At 36.2% G+C, this 17,216-nt stretch overlaps 1 protein-coding gene across 7 annotated transcripts in view; it reads left to right on the top strand.

Moving 5' to 3' along the window:
- The window catches only part of LOC113402792 (homeobox protein homothorax), a 247,449-nt gene that overhangs the window by 33,178 nt on the left and 197,055 nt on the right, over nucleotides 1-17,216 (top strand). For all 7 annotated transcript variants that reach the window (XM_026643104.2, XM_026643108.2, XM_026643106.2 and 4 more), the window contains exons 4-6: nucleotides 6,682-6,732; nucleotides 11,269-11,319; nucleotides 16,471-16,641. In XM_026643104.2, coding sequence (XP_026498889.1) covers nucleotides 6,682-6,732; nucleotides 11,269-11,319; nucleotides 16,471-16,641 — 273 coding nt within the window. The remainder of the gene's footprint in view (nucleotides 1-6,681; nucleotides 6,733-11,268; nucleotides 11,320-16,470; nucleotides 16,642-17,216) is intronic.

Raw genomic sequence — 17,216 nt, forward strand, 5'->3', positions numbered from 1 at the left:
AGTCAAAAAATAAAATACTAGTGGTTGTACATAAACGTTGTTTAGTAACAAACCTAAACCTAAATCTAGCCTACAACCTAAACAGCATTATACATTTTAAATGAATACATATCTATCAAATCGTTTAAATGAGAACAGTTGTCTTTATGATTTATAAAAAATATGTTAAAGTAATAAATAAATTCTAATATTTTAAATTAAAAAGAGAAAAAATGAAATGATCCTTTAACATCTGCCGTTTCGTAACACATTAATCCAGGACCATCTTAAGATGCACAGATAAAAAAATATAATCCATCATTTGAATTCATGGTTGTTATTTTTGTTCATAATACTCCAGTTTGCATTAAAAAAAAAAACTTATTTCACATTTTTAACATTTGTAATACAACAAAAGAATTGGGATATTTTTTAAATGTATGAAACCTTTTCAACCAGAAAAAAATGCTTTAATTGTATTAATATTTTCAATGAAAAACAACCCTCCAAGGATCAAGGCTATTCATACGCAGTATAATGTTAAAAAAACGTATTTACAAAGTATCAACGTCAGTTCCTAAATTGTCAAAACAATATTAGTGGCATAAAATAGTTGTAACTGCTTGCACTATTTTACTCGACTGCCCCGGAGTGAGTCATTATGCACCACCTTTATAACCCTGCTTAATTCCTCCACAGCCCTCTGAACGCGTTAATGGCCGAAAAACTGACCTTCTGGGCTGAAATGACCCCCAAGGGACCGGTTAAATGCCCAACTAACGCGTCGAAAGTATTGCCCTGTAAGGATGCGTGATTTGCACTGTTTATTACAGCCCATAGACTAACAACAATTATACTAACGTACGATAAATTTCATAAACAACCTTTTTCGGTAATTATAACGTTCCATTTTCAAATTTTGTTTTGCCAATTGCCTGTCAAATGCAGTACGAGCATGCGTCGTGGAAAAAAAGGTTAATCCCTAAATTACAGTGTTTAGGATAAAGACAATAAGTAAGTTTGACACATCATGATCGCGCACCAAATGATATGTTCGTTGAACTCAAATTACACGTTACGGACAACTGTCAAAACCGGATCACGCCTCCTCGGGATTTATAAATTAATAAATCAACCGTCCGGCGTCCGTTAGTGACAAAACTCACATCAGAAATTACAGGTCACAAATCGTCACAGACCACGGCCATAAATCAACTTGAATTCTTTGCGCGATAAAAAAACTAAGCAAACACCCCGGCCCGGCCGTCTTCTACCTGCCCTCGTATCTTTTGAATAATTTTCTTGTATTAAAAATAAAATTTTCGAACGCACGGATTTCGGGACAAAAAACGTACGAAAAACTCTCCTTTCATATCGTCCGTCCCTTTCCCGCTTCGGGTTTTCTATCCCGCTCTAATGGGATGACGCTTAACAAACGATACTGAAGCATTTGAAATTTTTGGCTCAGATCGAATCCGTCCCACATTCACCATGTGTTTCGAATATTCAAGAATCGAGTACCCCACAAATTGCTCCATTGGAAATGGGATATTTCGTCACTCAAACACGCTGTGAGAGTCGAGGCTGCGAGAGAGCCCGGGATACGTTTCGTAGCGAATGTAGGGCAGACGTGTTCCTGGTCGGCGCATATTATTAACTTTACCTGTACGAAAGGACAACGGCGAGATATTTATGAATTCCTGTTAGTTATGAATAGTTTTCTATCATTTACATATTTATGGCGCAGACGACACGAGGGTTAAGCAAACAAAAGGTCCCGTTCCGTCCCACGTCTAAGTTCTTTTAATTTTATCGTGGACCCGAACAAAACTTAAACAACCAAACCTCAATTTATTGAGCTGAAGTTTATGGCTACAATATTCAGTAGGAGTCGTTTTGTTAAGCAATATTTATGGCATTTTTTGTTTGAGCCGGAGGAGAAATGAGTGATATCTGACGTTTACAAGTGTACCATAAAGGCGTTCGTTCATTACGTGCCTTTATGGCGGTAGTAAAGCGCCTGAAATATATATATTCGCACGTCGTTGTCCTCACCGGTGATCATGCGCGAGAGTCGCGAGTCGCGAGTCTCCGAAACAATCCCGCGCCCGCGCGATAGAGCGCCCTCGCGCCACGTGACCGCGACGCACGCGCACACTACGATACGTTTCGTAACAGAATATTTCAATATTAATACACTATAATTTAGAACATGAACTACTTCAGTAGCCGTACAGCTCGCTTCGCTTTTTTTAGGTCAAAAATTTAACAAAAAAGTATAAATCACCTGCCGGCCGTCGATCGCATAAAAGATATTAAAAAATAGGAGGCGACTTAAAACTAAATTACAAACTTCAACCTTTACGCATTATAGAATAATTAAGCGCGGGGACATGGCGACCAAATCTAAATCATATGATCACTTTTGACAAGCGTCAAAATGGCTCGAAACGGTTGATTTATTAAAAGTCCGACGAGATCGATCGCCGGACATCTTAGGTAGCCACTCGATGCTTTATTTTATCTTATAAATAGATTTTTTATTATAAATTACAGGGTACCACGTATGGTAGCGATTTTGATACTCGGAGGGCCGATATGTATGGTAATAAGTACCGGTTAAACGGTCGTTTCATTATGCGCTTTAATCTATGTTAAACAGAGTTTAATATCAATCGGTTATGTAATGTCCACATTCCTCGGACATTCGATTACGATTTTATGGATTTAATGACGGGTTCCGTGTTTTAATTCCGTCAGGTAGTCGAGGAAGCTCCGCCGAAAATTTCGTAAAAGTCCAACGACGATGCTGAACAGTTTAGTGCGAAAAAAAAAATTATGACGATCCCATCAAGATATCCTCACATTTAACTCGAAGGGAGATGAACAAAGCCGCTTACATGAAGGCATTTATTCAATTACACAAACAATGCGTTTCGTCTGAAAGTGCACAATGGGACCCAGGACCCAGGTACACGTAGCGAAATGACAATTGTGCGACTGAAATTATTTAGGGCGAGTCAAAAGTTACTCGCTATAGTGTTGATTGTTATGTTCTTTTTTTACGATTGGTCATAAAGTATAAACATCGAGTTGCTTTATTTGATCAAACGACCAACTAGAACAAAGATGACGAAATCACAATAGCCCCTGTGTTTAAACTATTACTCGTTACGAATACAATTTTAAAACTGCTTAAAGTACTCATAGCTATACTTAAAGTTTTCTTAATTATTTCTTACTTACGAACAGTATAACAAAGAGATCACGTATCAACTCTTGCCTCCTATAAAGCTCGATTACGTAAATATATACCAAAATATATTTCTGATTTATAAACCTGATCCAATATACAAAGCATTTGAAATTTCCTCTGCTATCAAATATCGATTGAATTCAACAGATAAATAATAACAAATACCATAAACACACGGATAGTTTATCGCTCAGGACAAATATATTAATTATTTTTATGTTTACGTTTATTTTAACGTTACGTTAAATTTAACTCAAATAAAGTTATACTTTAAGTAGGTTCTTACAAGCAATTTTGAATCGTCATTTAACAAGATTTCATTAAATGTAAAACAACTGCTTGAGAATGTAGATTCTATCGAATTTAACCAACGGGGCGCACCGACGATTTAATACTTAAAACATGATTAAGATACTATTTACAGTTAAAATATCGTGTATGATGAAAATGAACGAATATCAACTCCACGGTTTTTTATAATCTGTGTTTAGATTAGTAGGGATTATTTTTTTTTATTTTACATAAAGAATGAATTGACTAAGACACATCATGTAAACATCTATTCCTATATCAGTATATATAAGTTCATATAAGTAACTGATTAGCATTTAATTGTCCGAATGTGGGGGTTTACGGGTCGGTGGTCCCAAAAATGAGGGACTTCCTCCCCGCAGGCGGAGGAGGGGCCGTGACCTCATGCCTTCAGATTGGTTATCGAGATGTGACCAAAGCATAATTCCATCATGATTACAGGGTATTGCTAGTAGTGGGCTGGTGAGCTTAAATAACATATTACATATATAGATCATTTATATATCACATTTTGGATCATTTTTTGCTTTAAAAGGAACTGTAATAACGGTTGAATTTTATTGTGATTAAATCGATGTGTTTGATGGTTTTATTCGCGTTTAATTTATATCATAGATGTAATTATTAACAGACGCAAAATACGCAGAAGAATTTCAAAGAATTAAAATAAACTTTAGTGATAATATATACAAACAGACCAAAAGACATATTAATCAAAATCAGGTAAATATTTGAAATCAAAGACAAGACCCTGTAATTAAATTTACTTTATATAAATGTTTAATTATTATGTCGACATAGTTACTAATTATGAAAGAAAGGTATTCACGTTACTTAGTTACTTGATGCTTTTGTTATGCACAGTGATTACTTGAAACTGATATAATCATTCATTATTTTCGTTTCGACTTTGCATATAATGGAATGCAACATATTTCGGGTAGCCATAGACATAACCATAAAGTATCCCTATTTATATATAATAATTAAATATAATCACTTAATAAATAAATAAATATTGGACAACTCTGATCTCTTTGTTCTATACTCTGATTTGTGTTAAGGAAAATCGGACAACATAGAAAACTAATGAACTTTTTCTACATCGACCCTTCATGGGAATCAAACCCGCCTCGGAGTGGCGTACCCATGAAAACCGGTGTACACACTACTCGACCACGGACGTAGAGTAGTGTTATGATATTTAATTTAAAACGTATATCGACTTCACCTCATCAGTGGTCACCACTTCTCATAGACATTGGAGCTGTGAGAAATATTCACCATACCTTACATTACTAATGCGACGCCAACCGTGAGAGTTATGATGTCCCTTGCGTCTGTAGTTACCCTGGCTCACTCATACTTCAAACCGGAACTACAATATTAAGCATTGCTACTTGGCAATGAAATGGTATCTACCCAGCCGAGCATTAATATTATTTATTTTTCGGGTAGGTATATTAAGTCAGCTAGTTTTCGAAATTCATATTTTATTTATATATTATAAGATACAATATACATAAATTACATATATACAAATATAATAAATAGGTAACATTTGTTTGTTATTTTTATTACTATCAGTATTTAAAACGGGATATTTACCATGTTTTTTGTTCACGAACAAGACATTCGTAGATAATGTCGAAATATCGAGCTCCACCAAATAAAAATAAAAAACATGGTAAATATCCCGTTTTAAATACTGTTAGTAACATTTGTTTGTTTCTTATTAGGGGGTAATATCCAAAACTAATAATTCAACTCTGTAAAAAATGCACTCGTAGAAAGTTATTATTCCAGAGTGTTTACATTATACGTCTAAGAAATAATTTTCTTTATTAATAATATATGTTTTAAAGAAAAATATTTCAATAGATTAAATAAATCAAATTAAACAAAAAAAAAAAATTTAGGCTTGGTTGCAAGACGCTAATTGGTACTTAATATTAAACGCATGCCGTGTCTACATCATGAAAAATGTAATCATGTGTATTTTTGTGATTGTCATTTTGTTTTGTAGACCTTTAAACATAAAAATAAAAATAAAAAAAATAATAATATACACGTGCTATGGACACAAGTAGTGCAAATAAAACGTGATTCGAAGAAGTTGTTAACGAAAGTTATAATTTTGTTAATATGAAATTCATTCGCTATGAAGTATATTAATAGCGAAACATTAGTCGGCCTTTCTAGTATTTTATTTATCACATTTTTTTCATTTGTTCTCATAGAATTCGCTTTTTATAAAAATAGAGAGCCATTTATAATCCGGGCACGGTGCATAGATGCGTGATAGCATCGCATTTCCGGTCAAGCAAAGGTGAAACTTAAAAAAAAAAAATATTCTCATGTCGTAAAAGATTACAGAAAACTGTTTACATTTAATTTTTTTTTAATTTTGCTATTAATGTTGTTTATGTATAAAGCAAAATCATATCTAAATAACATAGTTAAGTAATTATATTTATTTAGTCTTGGAAGCTGTAAAGAAGGCTGCATCATTTATAATTAAAAAAAAAAAACTCGTTTCAAACGGGGTTACATGTTAAAGTTTAACGAGACTTGCTGTAACTTGTTTATGACATGGACGGGACCACTTTTGCCATGATTTGTGGAATGTAATCATCGCACTTGGTTACGGTGCGATAAAATCTTCTACCTTCATTTAGTCTATGACTGCGCGCGCGCAGCGGAGCGGGCATTTTATTAGCTTCGCGTTACCCCCGTTAGTCTACATAATATGTTTTTCGTATTTGCATTCAAACGTTGTTTTATTTTATTGGGTGTCGAATGCGTTCCCCGTTTATAACAGGACGCTACGCTTGTTTGAAATTTAAGCGGTAATCTCGTCTGTTTACTGAGTAAGCTGATGACTGTCCGTCGTTTCATATCCTCGTCCTAGCTTTAACTATAACTGCTAAAGTGACTAAATATAGTTTCGCTTTACTACTCATAAGATTATTATAATATTTTGTGTTAATGTTGCCTGTGGTACAGAGGAGGAAAGAGGGAATCTATCAACTCCCCCCCCCCCCTCTCACACGGGCGAAGGTATATAATTCAAGTAGGGTGTCATGTTTGTTATTGTATTACGTGCGTTATTAACAAGCTTTTTCTATCCACAGATACGTCAAGAGAAACCTTATTACATAGCGGACCCAGAGGTGGACTCATTAGTAAGTATCCCACCATTTTATTATGTCCCTTGTCCCCCAAAGATAAATAAACGGCTCCAGTTTAATACGCCATAAAGTAGTGAACATTTTATAGTTCGCGTCTCCGGCGACCGAATAATTTACGACTTGATTAGTTAAATACCTGTCTAAAATTAACCGCAGGTAAACGAGGCTCTTCTCGGAATAACGAAATGAACGAACGATATGGAAAAAATCTCCATCCGTATGTATATTGTCACTCATAAAACGCTGAATCGCACAGTGCGTCTCCCGTGGCTAGTGGACAAAAAGCGAAATAAAAACAAGATGGCGGCCACCCACCGCAGCCGCTCGACACGGATACTTAACCGATTTTTAACAAATAAAATCTAAGGCATTACGAATTGCCGGCCGAGGCGATGTTGACTCTGTTTAAATTGCTTTAATCGAATCAGACCGACTCCCATCGACCACTCCGTGTGTGTGGAGTTAATGAATCTCCTAAATTTATTCGTTAACGATGTCGATTATAACTCGCCGACAGGTTAATGATATATTAATTAAAAAAATATGCTCGGAAACTCGCTTCTGGCAATAACGAATTGTTCGAGTACACATGTAAATCAAGATTTGAAAGTTGAAAACAGTAGCGAGGCGTGACACCATAAACTGTAACATCAGGTTACCCGCCGGAGATAATCGTCATTGACGCTCGTGAACCTTCAGATAAGGAAGTCAAACAAACTCAGGCACATCCGGGCGCTGAACAAACTAAGAAAACGTTGAATTTATATGTTTTCGTCGGAGTGTGTCACGTGGTGCCTCGGGGGCCCACATGTGTGACTTATCTGGGAGAGATAATACTGGAGCATGTCGGTATTGGGCTTATCATTGCATAACATTCGTGGTAATTAATCAATTACAAAGTACAGCCCACAGAGAATGACTAATTAAACAAACTATTTAAGATCTCGTTCTATTCGTCAGTCTGTCACGCTTTTCAAGAGGAATTTAAAAGAGAAAGAAGTAGCACACGTTTGCGTCCACTTAAAATATTATAAGATGGAGTTCATGTTGATTTATATCTTTCCTTATTAACTCGTTGCAAAAACCTCTTGAAAGCTGTAATTCGTGTCGGTTTGTCTTTTAAATAAAAGCCGCCGGGGGTTATTTTAGGAAGTGGCTCTTGTTACTTGTTTACTGCTATTCAATTGATGTTATTTTAGTTTTCAATGGAATCTTTTGAAAAGACATTCGTAGTAATTCCTCACGGTTGAAAAGGCGCCATCTTGCGGTGTACCCGTGTAATTACTCATGCGCTGTTTGTTGCTGTCAACGAAATTAAACCGTTTCATCGACACGCAACCTTCTATATTAAATTTAAATTTGAAAAAAAATATAGCTTTCATTTTATTCAATCGAGTTCAGAGAATCAGTTGGATTAATTAAAAAAAAACTGACTTAAAAAACAATATTAAGATCCTTTCATACTCATAATTAACAGTTCACCTGTATTTGTTTACAAAATATGTTTATTTAAAACGGCCTAAACGGCAATGTTTCCATTCCCAAATTTTTAATATTTCGACGACACGTTAATCTTACCTTAATCAGTATTTGTATAAGTACATTTTATACGGAACCCCCCTCAAAAATTCGATTCACTTAATAAATTCGCCCAAGGTGTTGTTTTAATGCAACTGACAGATCTGTTTGCACTTTAACTCGTATTGTAGGCAGTCGCCGTCGCCTGCAATGTGTCGATGTGTAATGAGCTTTAGGTATTTCGTTCGGGTGCATTGTGACGTGTTGAAAAATTACGGCATTGTATATTGTGGAGGAAGTAAAAAGTTTCTTTATGAGGTTTTTGAAGCTGAGTTTAGAGTTGATGCAACCAATTATATAGATAACTTTGTTTATTAATTAAAATTATTCGGTGATCTAAATCAATTTTCCGTACCATAAATGAATAAAAATATATCATTTATAATTTTCAAAGATTATTTTGAGTAATAACCAAACGAGAATCAGATCGCCATTTTTTCACGAATTCATAATGTCATATCAATTCAAAGTCTACGTTGTTTATGCATTCCTACTTCCATTAGCATAATTATAGTAGGTATATATGATACAAAATAATATAAAATAAGAAATAAAATTAAAAAAGTTCTAAGTCCAATCTCCACTGAATTGGACATAGTACTTTTTACAAATTGCGAATAAAATTAAGGCATTTTGAAAACAAACTTGATATGAATTACTAATGAGATGGAGGCATGTTTGCCTGGACCCTTGATGGTGCTAAGCGGAGCCGTGACTGAACAAACACAGATGTGGTTTGAGTAAACAGAGAGTTACATTACAGGGTGAGCATATTAGAGTATTGTCGAGGGCAGACGATTAAATCAGCACAGAGCACGGGTTTGGAAGTTAGTTAAAATTTGATTTAGATAAAATTAGGCTTCGATTATAATTATTTTTCAAGATGTTATCGGTATTATTATTAGTATTCGTATATACCATCAACGGTACATCAGACGTTTAGTAAAAAAAATATACGTATCAAGGATTTTTTTTAAAAATTATTACGACTAAATTCCATTGATTGTAAGTAAACATAATAGTTTCTCTGTCCCCACTCTATGGTGTCCTTATGACCTTAAGAAATCCGCTAGGCCCGGGGTCGAAAAAAAATTCACGTGATTAAATATTTAGAACTAATCCTTGTTATCGTTATGTTTTTGATCGACGACATTAATACGTAAGTAGCCTATCAAATGATTTAAATGATCCGACAAACATGACTCTTAGAAATTTTAAATAGTGATGTACCGTTTCCAATTTTATCGAAACTTAATTGTAGAATATATTATACTATAGCTAGTGTCATAGTATATGATGTAGGGATTCTAACGATACCCCCATACCTTCAAATCTGTTCCGGCATTTAAAAGTTATGATGCAATAAAGACACAGACATGCATGAACCCTGAAAACATTACACTACTTTTTCGGATGTCGCGTAATAAGGTATTTTTCCAAGATACATCTACATGTTTTTACTTTGTCGTGTACCTTGAGACGGTAGCGTATAAGTGGCTTGTCAAGCAAACAGATTGGACTGCGTTCATAATGTTTACGGAGCCTCCCTCAAACACGACAAACATCTCACTAGCTCCACTCAAAACCTATTATCATCCTTATGTTTAAAGCAATAAAGGTCACAATTAACACGTATCTATGACATAGTGTCAACATATTTTTATCTGTGCGTCTGTCACGCGCCTGTGCAAACGAACGGGGGTGGCGTCTAATTGATACAGCTTCGCACATGTTATGTCATCCTGGTAGAAAAAAAATATGGTTAAATGCACTTGTATAAATAATAAAACGGGTGGTCTTGATTATAAATACCTATTATTTCATTTAAAAGATCATTCGAAGTATTTTGTTGATATTTAAAAAAACAAATCCGAAATAATTCATTATATCTCACTTTAAATAAACTTTTATTAATATATTTATAAACAATTTCAAATGAAACGTTAAATCAACTTCGAGTATCATTTTGATTTTTAAATCGTTGTTTGGCTTGAGCACAAGCGACAAATTCAATAGCATCGTTAATAACTATAACATATAATACTTCCGCTATTTCCGGCATTTAAACGTAATACAGTAAACTAATAAAGCACCATCAATCAAAAGGTTGAATTGAAGAATATTCTGGAAGGCGGCGCACGTCTCGGCAATCAGAAACAAATCATGGAGCTATTAAAACGGCATTAACTCGCTTTTGAGATAGGTATCGATTTAAAAAACTCCGATTAGATCTTCAAACAGAATCATGATTACGATCTCGAGTGCGTGTGTGAATAGCCTCTGTCTCTCCTTATTATATTATTTAGGTGTCAGAAATTGAACCACTTTGACGGAACTGCATCGATTTTTTTTTAATCGAATAATTGCTTTTTTTATAATTTGTTCAATTATGTCGAACCAAGATAGGCTGGAGGTTGGAATTTGTTTGAATTGAATTTAACTCATGATTGCGGGTTCAAACTCCGCCGTGCATAGTTTAATATTTATGATGATCTGTAAAAAAACAAATGGAATACGCTACCTTCTCAAAAATGAGAGGAGTCTTTAGCCCAGCAATGGGATAGTAACAGGCGTGCAGGCATGAGAGATGTGTTGTAGTTTCAGTGAATCATCTTGCGCAAAATGTTAATAAACATTATTTGTTTACAAGAATGTATCACAACCTACTGGCGCGTTTATTTGCGAACCATAACAACCCACATTTACTTAAATAAACATGAATTATTAAAATAGAATCTGTAATACTAAAATTATTGTTAACAAACATTTTCTTAATCGTAGAATAAATATCGATAGTACGCCATCCCTAAGCACAGCGGGGCTTCGTTGTGCTTCGTCCAGCTCTTTGTTATCGACCTGCCTTTGTCTGATTGAGCCCGCTGCTCAGCTATGACGCTATAAAATATATTGTATAAAGGAAACGATTTTAACTAACGCTCTTCTTCTTTCCAGATGGTGCAAGCGATACAGGTCCTACGGTTTCACCTATTAGAATTAGAAAAAGTAAGTGTTTTTAATGTTTATTTATAAGAGAATACATTTCGATTCGTCTTAGAACCGGTCCCGAAAGGAAAATATCACCTAACATTGTCCAGCGATATCGTTTCGATTATCCGAGGGCTCGGGTATCGATTTTGAATCGAGATAACGTATCGATCTCACGCAACTGGCGCACGCACACCGCCAACCGGGCATACTTTTAATATTGTTCGATTTTTAAATGTTTGAACTTCGAATGTATTAGTTCATAGGAACGACCGTCGATGTCGCAAACAACAAATCGCCAACCGAATTTCTATTCAGGCGGGTCGATCGCTATTCCATATTCAAATTCGTGTATCCTAGTTCGGTAGTGGAATAGCGCGATGCTCTCGGGTCAGCATCGGCCGGTCAGGTGTTCGGGCCGTGAATGGGAGCGCGCTCGCATTCGTATGTTTGTTTTTCCCTTATCTCCGATTTCGGCTCGCTCCGTTCGAGACCGGTCCGTGTTCTTGCGTGTGTCGCATCGCCAATTCGCGTCATTATACCCTCGGACGGGTAACGGTAACGCGGCGGGACCCAGGCTTTTTGTCATCCGCAATCAAATCGGGCGATTCACGCGTATAGACATTAATTAGACGTATGAAATTCATATGTCCATCCGTCCGTGAGTTACGGCAACACGGAATTAATCCGACTTGTCAATATTACAGTCACGTTTTTAAGAAACTAGTTCCGCCTGTATAGAGGCGATCTCGAAACTAGATACGCGCAACGGTCCCACAGATAATTATGAAATACCTGGCGCCGATACTGAGGTACCTAGCGTGTGGAACCGGTACATTTTTGGTGAAAAAAGTATGTATAGGTAAGAAAGAACAAAGAGCTCTGTAACGAGATAACCCGAAATGTGATACGTCTACGAATCGCTGGCCGGAGGGCGAGATAAAGGCCATTTAAAAGAATAAAAATAAGAAGTTCGAAATTCAAAATACCGGCGAGCCGCGGGCTCGGCGCGAGTCAGAAATGGTTCGATGCAATGACTCTCGGTGTGACCGCGGGGAATGTGCATCGTAGATAGTCTTGATACTTGAGAAACACACATATACACGCAATAACTAATTCAAATTTCACGAACATGTTACTGCTTTAGTTTCGAGACGAGCAATTGTTTGTCAGTTATACTTATATGGGTTTAAAAAAAACAGTTTTTTACCCTGTGCTCATATCCTATACACGTCAACTTCTATTTTCGTTCGTAGTTTTTATCGAAATAAAATCGAAGAAAAAATATCCCGTTAGTTGGAGCCATTTCCGCTTCACTACACACCGCTCACAGGTGAGGTTTTCGGATCTTAAATAATAATTAAAAGCTATATGAAAACACTCAAACGAGCACAATGGATATACGTTTAGTTCGCCTCACGTGTATATAGAACCTGTACCTAGATTGAATAACAAAGCTCTTGTAAGAATAAATTACCAATAACATCGTATTATAAATAAGTGACATCGATTTTTATAGAAAAAAACTCACTTAAAATTCATATAGTTAGGTACTCGTTCCGTTTTAACGAACACAATTATATCAACATTAAAAAATATCCAATAACGTTTTTGATTTATGCTTTTAATATTTTTTAAACATGGCCGCTGGCGGTCACATCGGGTTCGAAATTCGAATCATGGGTCTTTTTCGGTCGCTCGATCGACTGTGATTGGTCCCTACTAGCAGGTTTTTTATGTAGTCGACGAGTGACTGTTCCCTAATTACGTTATGTGGTAGACGCTCGGATTCCTGCGGTAATATCGACCTTTATTAGATTTATTTCTTTTTTTACAGACTCCACTGAAATATGGCCACGACGTACCTCCATATATAAAGACTATATATAAAAACTTTTTTAAAATAAATATAATTACTAAACGGTCGTTATAACCCTAACTGATTACTGAATGAGTCTTTTATTTTCATATTTTGTTCTTAACCCATAAACCTTATCTGTGAGAACGTGGCTAAGTGATTTACGATGTAGGTCAGATTTGTTGGTTTACGGGCCTCGAACCAGGGACCCTTTACGACGTTACCGAGTTTTATAACTTTTACAACGCACATTAACTCGATAGTGCGACACGATTTCTCCGTCGACTTTCGCATTGATTGACCGAAAAGGTTTTAATTAGAAGCTCGTATTAAATGCCAAAGTTCAAACGCGACCATTGTAGATCAAAAACTTTTTTTTTTTTCGTTAAGATTAAAATAGTTAATTCGAAACCTAGAAACGTTATCTCAGCGGAGTGAGGTGCGAACCAATCGGACCTCATTTGAATGCTGGTTCAGGTTTTATTTAAATTAAAAAGAAACAAAGGTATAAAAAGGCGCCAAAAGGTATAAAAGGAAGGAGCCGATGGGCTCCGATCAGAACTGTCGGCCGATGCGTTCTTTGCATCTGCGTATGCATTTGCTGTGGGTTAATTCAACTTACGCATATTTTAAAGTTAAATGTATAATTATCGTGATGTATAATTAAATTAACATATACGACAATACAAACTTTGTAATAAATAGTACGAAACGGGTTTTAACATGAGCACTTTTACGTAAACAAGTTGACTTTCCATTAAAATGGTGAATTTATAAATGTATTATGACAGAAACAAAGATCTGCTCTCAATTTTGCGGAGAAGGTTTGGAGCTCACTCTAACACACTGTTTCAAAGCGGATTGGTGGTTTCTCCCCAAGTTTTTGCTTTCGCCGTCAAGCACAGATATACTTAAACCCGGTTCGACTCAAAATTAGGTTTAGATTTGGTTAAGGTTTCAAGTCTTGTTATCACTGAGCCATCACGACATTATGACAGAAGATGATGGAATGTTTTCAAATTCGAATAAATAATTACAAATTTCTGCGCGCTTGGTTGGAGCATATTATTTTTTTAATAAATTACGGACCAATTTAATTTACCTACTGCCTAGTCACACCCACAAACTGCATTAGCGCGGGAAGTGGCTTATTATATGAAAAAAAAAACTTTTAATCGCTAATCGGCCGTGGCACACATTGCTAAGCTGGTTTTATGTGGCCCACGCTTTTGGCACTCTCTGACAGAGCCCTCTTTAAAAAAAAGTTAAGAATACTACGCGCATACCTGGCCAATAACAAGAACGATTAATCAACATTAAAGAAAAAAGTTATTAGCCAAGATAGAATAGTTTTAAATTTCAAATACCAAAAGAACGATTTCGAGGCAGAACGAAACGTCAACGAACTGCCATTATATATCACGTTTCAAATTAAAAAATAAGAATTCGTTCAGAAACACTCCATATCTCAATCCGGGTTCCAAATTTAAATTTCTGGAAAGAGTTCGATGTTCGTAACGATAATCGGCTCGGAGCCGGGGCCCGGAATGCCGTAATATCTCATTAAAGACATCAACATTTCACCCGAACGATCGTATCGGTACGTTATTTTTATGGGAATATGACACTATAATGATTAAACTTAGGGATTATATTTCCGTGATGCGGGAATGAGTTGTAACGTTTATCGGCCGATGAAGCAGCAATCCCAAATTTGGATATACGAAGAGTTACGATGTCATCTTTGTCGCTTTCTCTGGTTAAGAATAGATTGGGCATCGGTCACAAAGACGACGGATTATAGGAATTAATTTCGTTGTAAATGGTATGTTTATTTAGTTCGGGAATTTGAAATTCGAACTAAGTTTTATGTATAAAAAAAGCTTAAGCGACTTACTGTCAAACGTTACCTAAACCATATCTAAAAGGATTCTCAAATTAACTCGATTTTCTTTAACGGTCAAAGTATAATATTTAGGTAACTAAGAATTTTTTTCTTTAAATGTTAGACAAATAATTTTTCGTAGCGTGTATTAAAATAAGCCATATTCTTTGACCTCCTCGGCATTATCATTAGTGACAGATATTAGTTATATTTAACTGTTTATGTTTTAGATATGAAGTTTGGTATCATAAATACAGCTATCAACATCTAGCCAGTTGTAAAATTCAAATTACGCTAAATGAAGCTCAACGATCACCTGTTCCGTGCCTACAAATTAAAAAATAAAATGACGTAACACGATTTACATAATCTGTGCTAACATTTTAAACTGACGTCGAAAGAAATTCTATGATTTTTACAAAAGTTGTCGATTAGGAAATTACTATCCCAAAGACATAATTAGCTGTCAACGGCTGGTAGCATCGTTTCCGTTTCCGTAGATGTGTTCTATTTTCAAATCCGCCAAGACGATTCGTATCGTGACCTTTTTGTTTTGTTTTTTTTTTTCAAAATGCGAACTCCCACCTGCCGCCATTTTATTACTTTTCACCGTGTAAACGTTATCTAAAAATTTCGTTAGCTGTTTTATTGCCTTATGTTAATTTCTAAGTTAATTATGCCTATGAAAATTTATAAGGCCTCGACGTAAAAATTAATACCCCACTGTCGGGGGTCGAATTTTATTAGACGAATGGAAAAAATGTATTTACTTTTCGAATAAGTTTTTTTTTTACGACGCGTCCGTCAGTTGGTCCGCGACCGACTCGAAGTGTATTCTTTGTTTGTTTTTGTATTGTTTAATTTTAAGCGACATTAGTTCAGAGGTCGCCGAGCTGTTCAGTCGACGTGTCGCTGAACTCGAAGAATGGAGACTCAGATCACCATAAACATCCGACGACAAAAAAAAAACAACTGCATGACTTTAGTTATGTATATTAGTATTACGAGTTATCGTAGCTAAATTCTTATTTAAAATAAATACATAATAAATAAGTATTTAGTTATGTAATGTAGAATAGTCGTCATTCGTCAATATTAACGTCTATGTTAGTGTGTGATTGTGTCATTAATTAGTCGATAAATCAAAAGCAATCAATTCTGTTTGATTAGTTAGGAATTCGTTATTTCGATCTGTTATACAATAAAAACCGGTACTACGTTGGCCGTTTGAGTGCGCAGAGATACGAAACTATCGCTAGAATATCCAATCTGATGATAACATTGGACGTCATATGAATATAGATATATTGATTAGCCATTTAGAGCACTGCCATCTGCTATGAGATATTAGAAGACTAGTTGTAATGTTTTAAGGTAATAGCATGCGCATGGATCACGTGGAGCTAACTTGTCTGGTTGTGCGCAGGTGCACGAGCTATGCGACAATTTCTGTCACCGCTACATCAGCTGTCTGAAGGGCAAGATGCCCATCGACCTGGTGATCGACGAGCGAGAGTCCGCACGGCCGCCTGACACCAACGGCGAGCCGCGCTCCGCGCCCGACAGCAGCCACGACGGCGCCTCCACGCCCGACGTCGTGAGTACCCCCTATAGCAAATCACACCTGATTCAGAGGCGCGATCCCCAGCTAGCACCCAATTCGACCACGAGCTATCTCGTGCACCCCTGCTCTTAGTCTGGCCATTGCAAAAACGAAGTCTTTAAGGGGGTGCTCGCGTTTTAGTTTATATCCCGCCTCCCTAGCTTGTACGCAAGACCCTCGAGGTCGCCGGCCCGCACGGAGCTTGCGAGCGCTCGCAGCCTCCGAGCGGGCCGCTAGTTTAAGTGTCCTTTAGATCAAATCTTCGTTTTTGCAATTGGCCAACCTCTAGCACTGTACCATTTGAAAATTGATTTTATTCATTCTAAATTATTGGAACAAGAATTATCACACGATACAGTGAAGGGGTGTGACGGGTGCGACTCGACGGATCGAGGGATCGATCGTTCGGTTCTATTCGATGAACATTTGCGCCGATGTTCGAAATTTGTTTTGCGCCGGAATTATGTATACGATTTAAAAAAAAAACATACGTATAACGTTGATTGTAATATGTGTATACTAATAATTAACTTTTAGTCAGTAAATACAGCGTAAGTCTTTCGAATCCT

Source organism: Vanessa tameamea, chromosome 19, assembly GCF_037043105.1.
Source record: "Vanessa tameamea isolate UH-Manoa-2023 chromosome 19, ilVanTame1 primary haplotype, whole genome shotgun sequence".
NCBI classification, from domain to species: Eukaryota; Metazoa; Arthropoda; class Insecta; order Lepidoptera; family Nymphalidae; genus Vanessa; species Vanessa tameamea.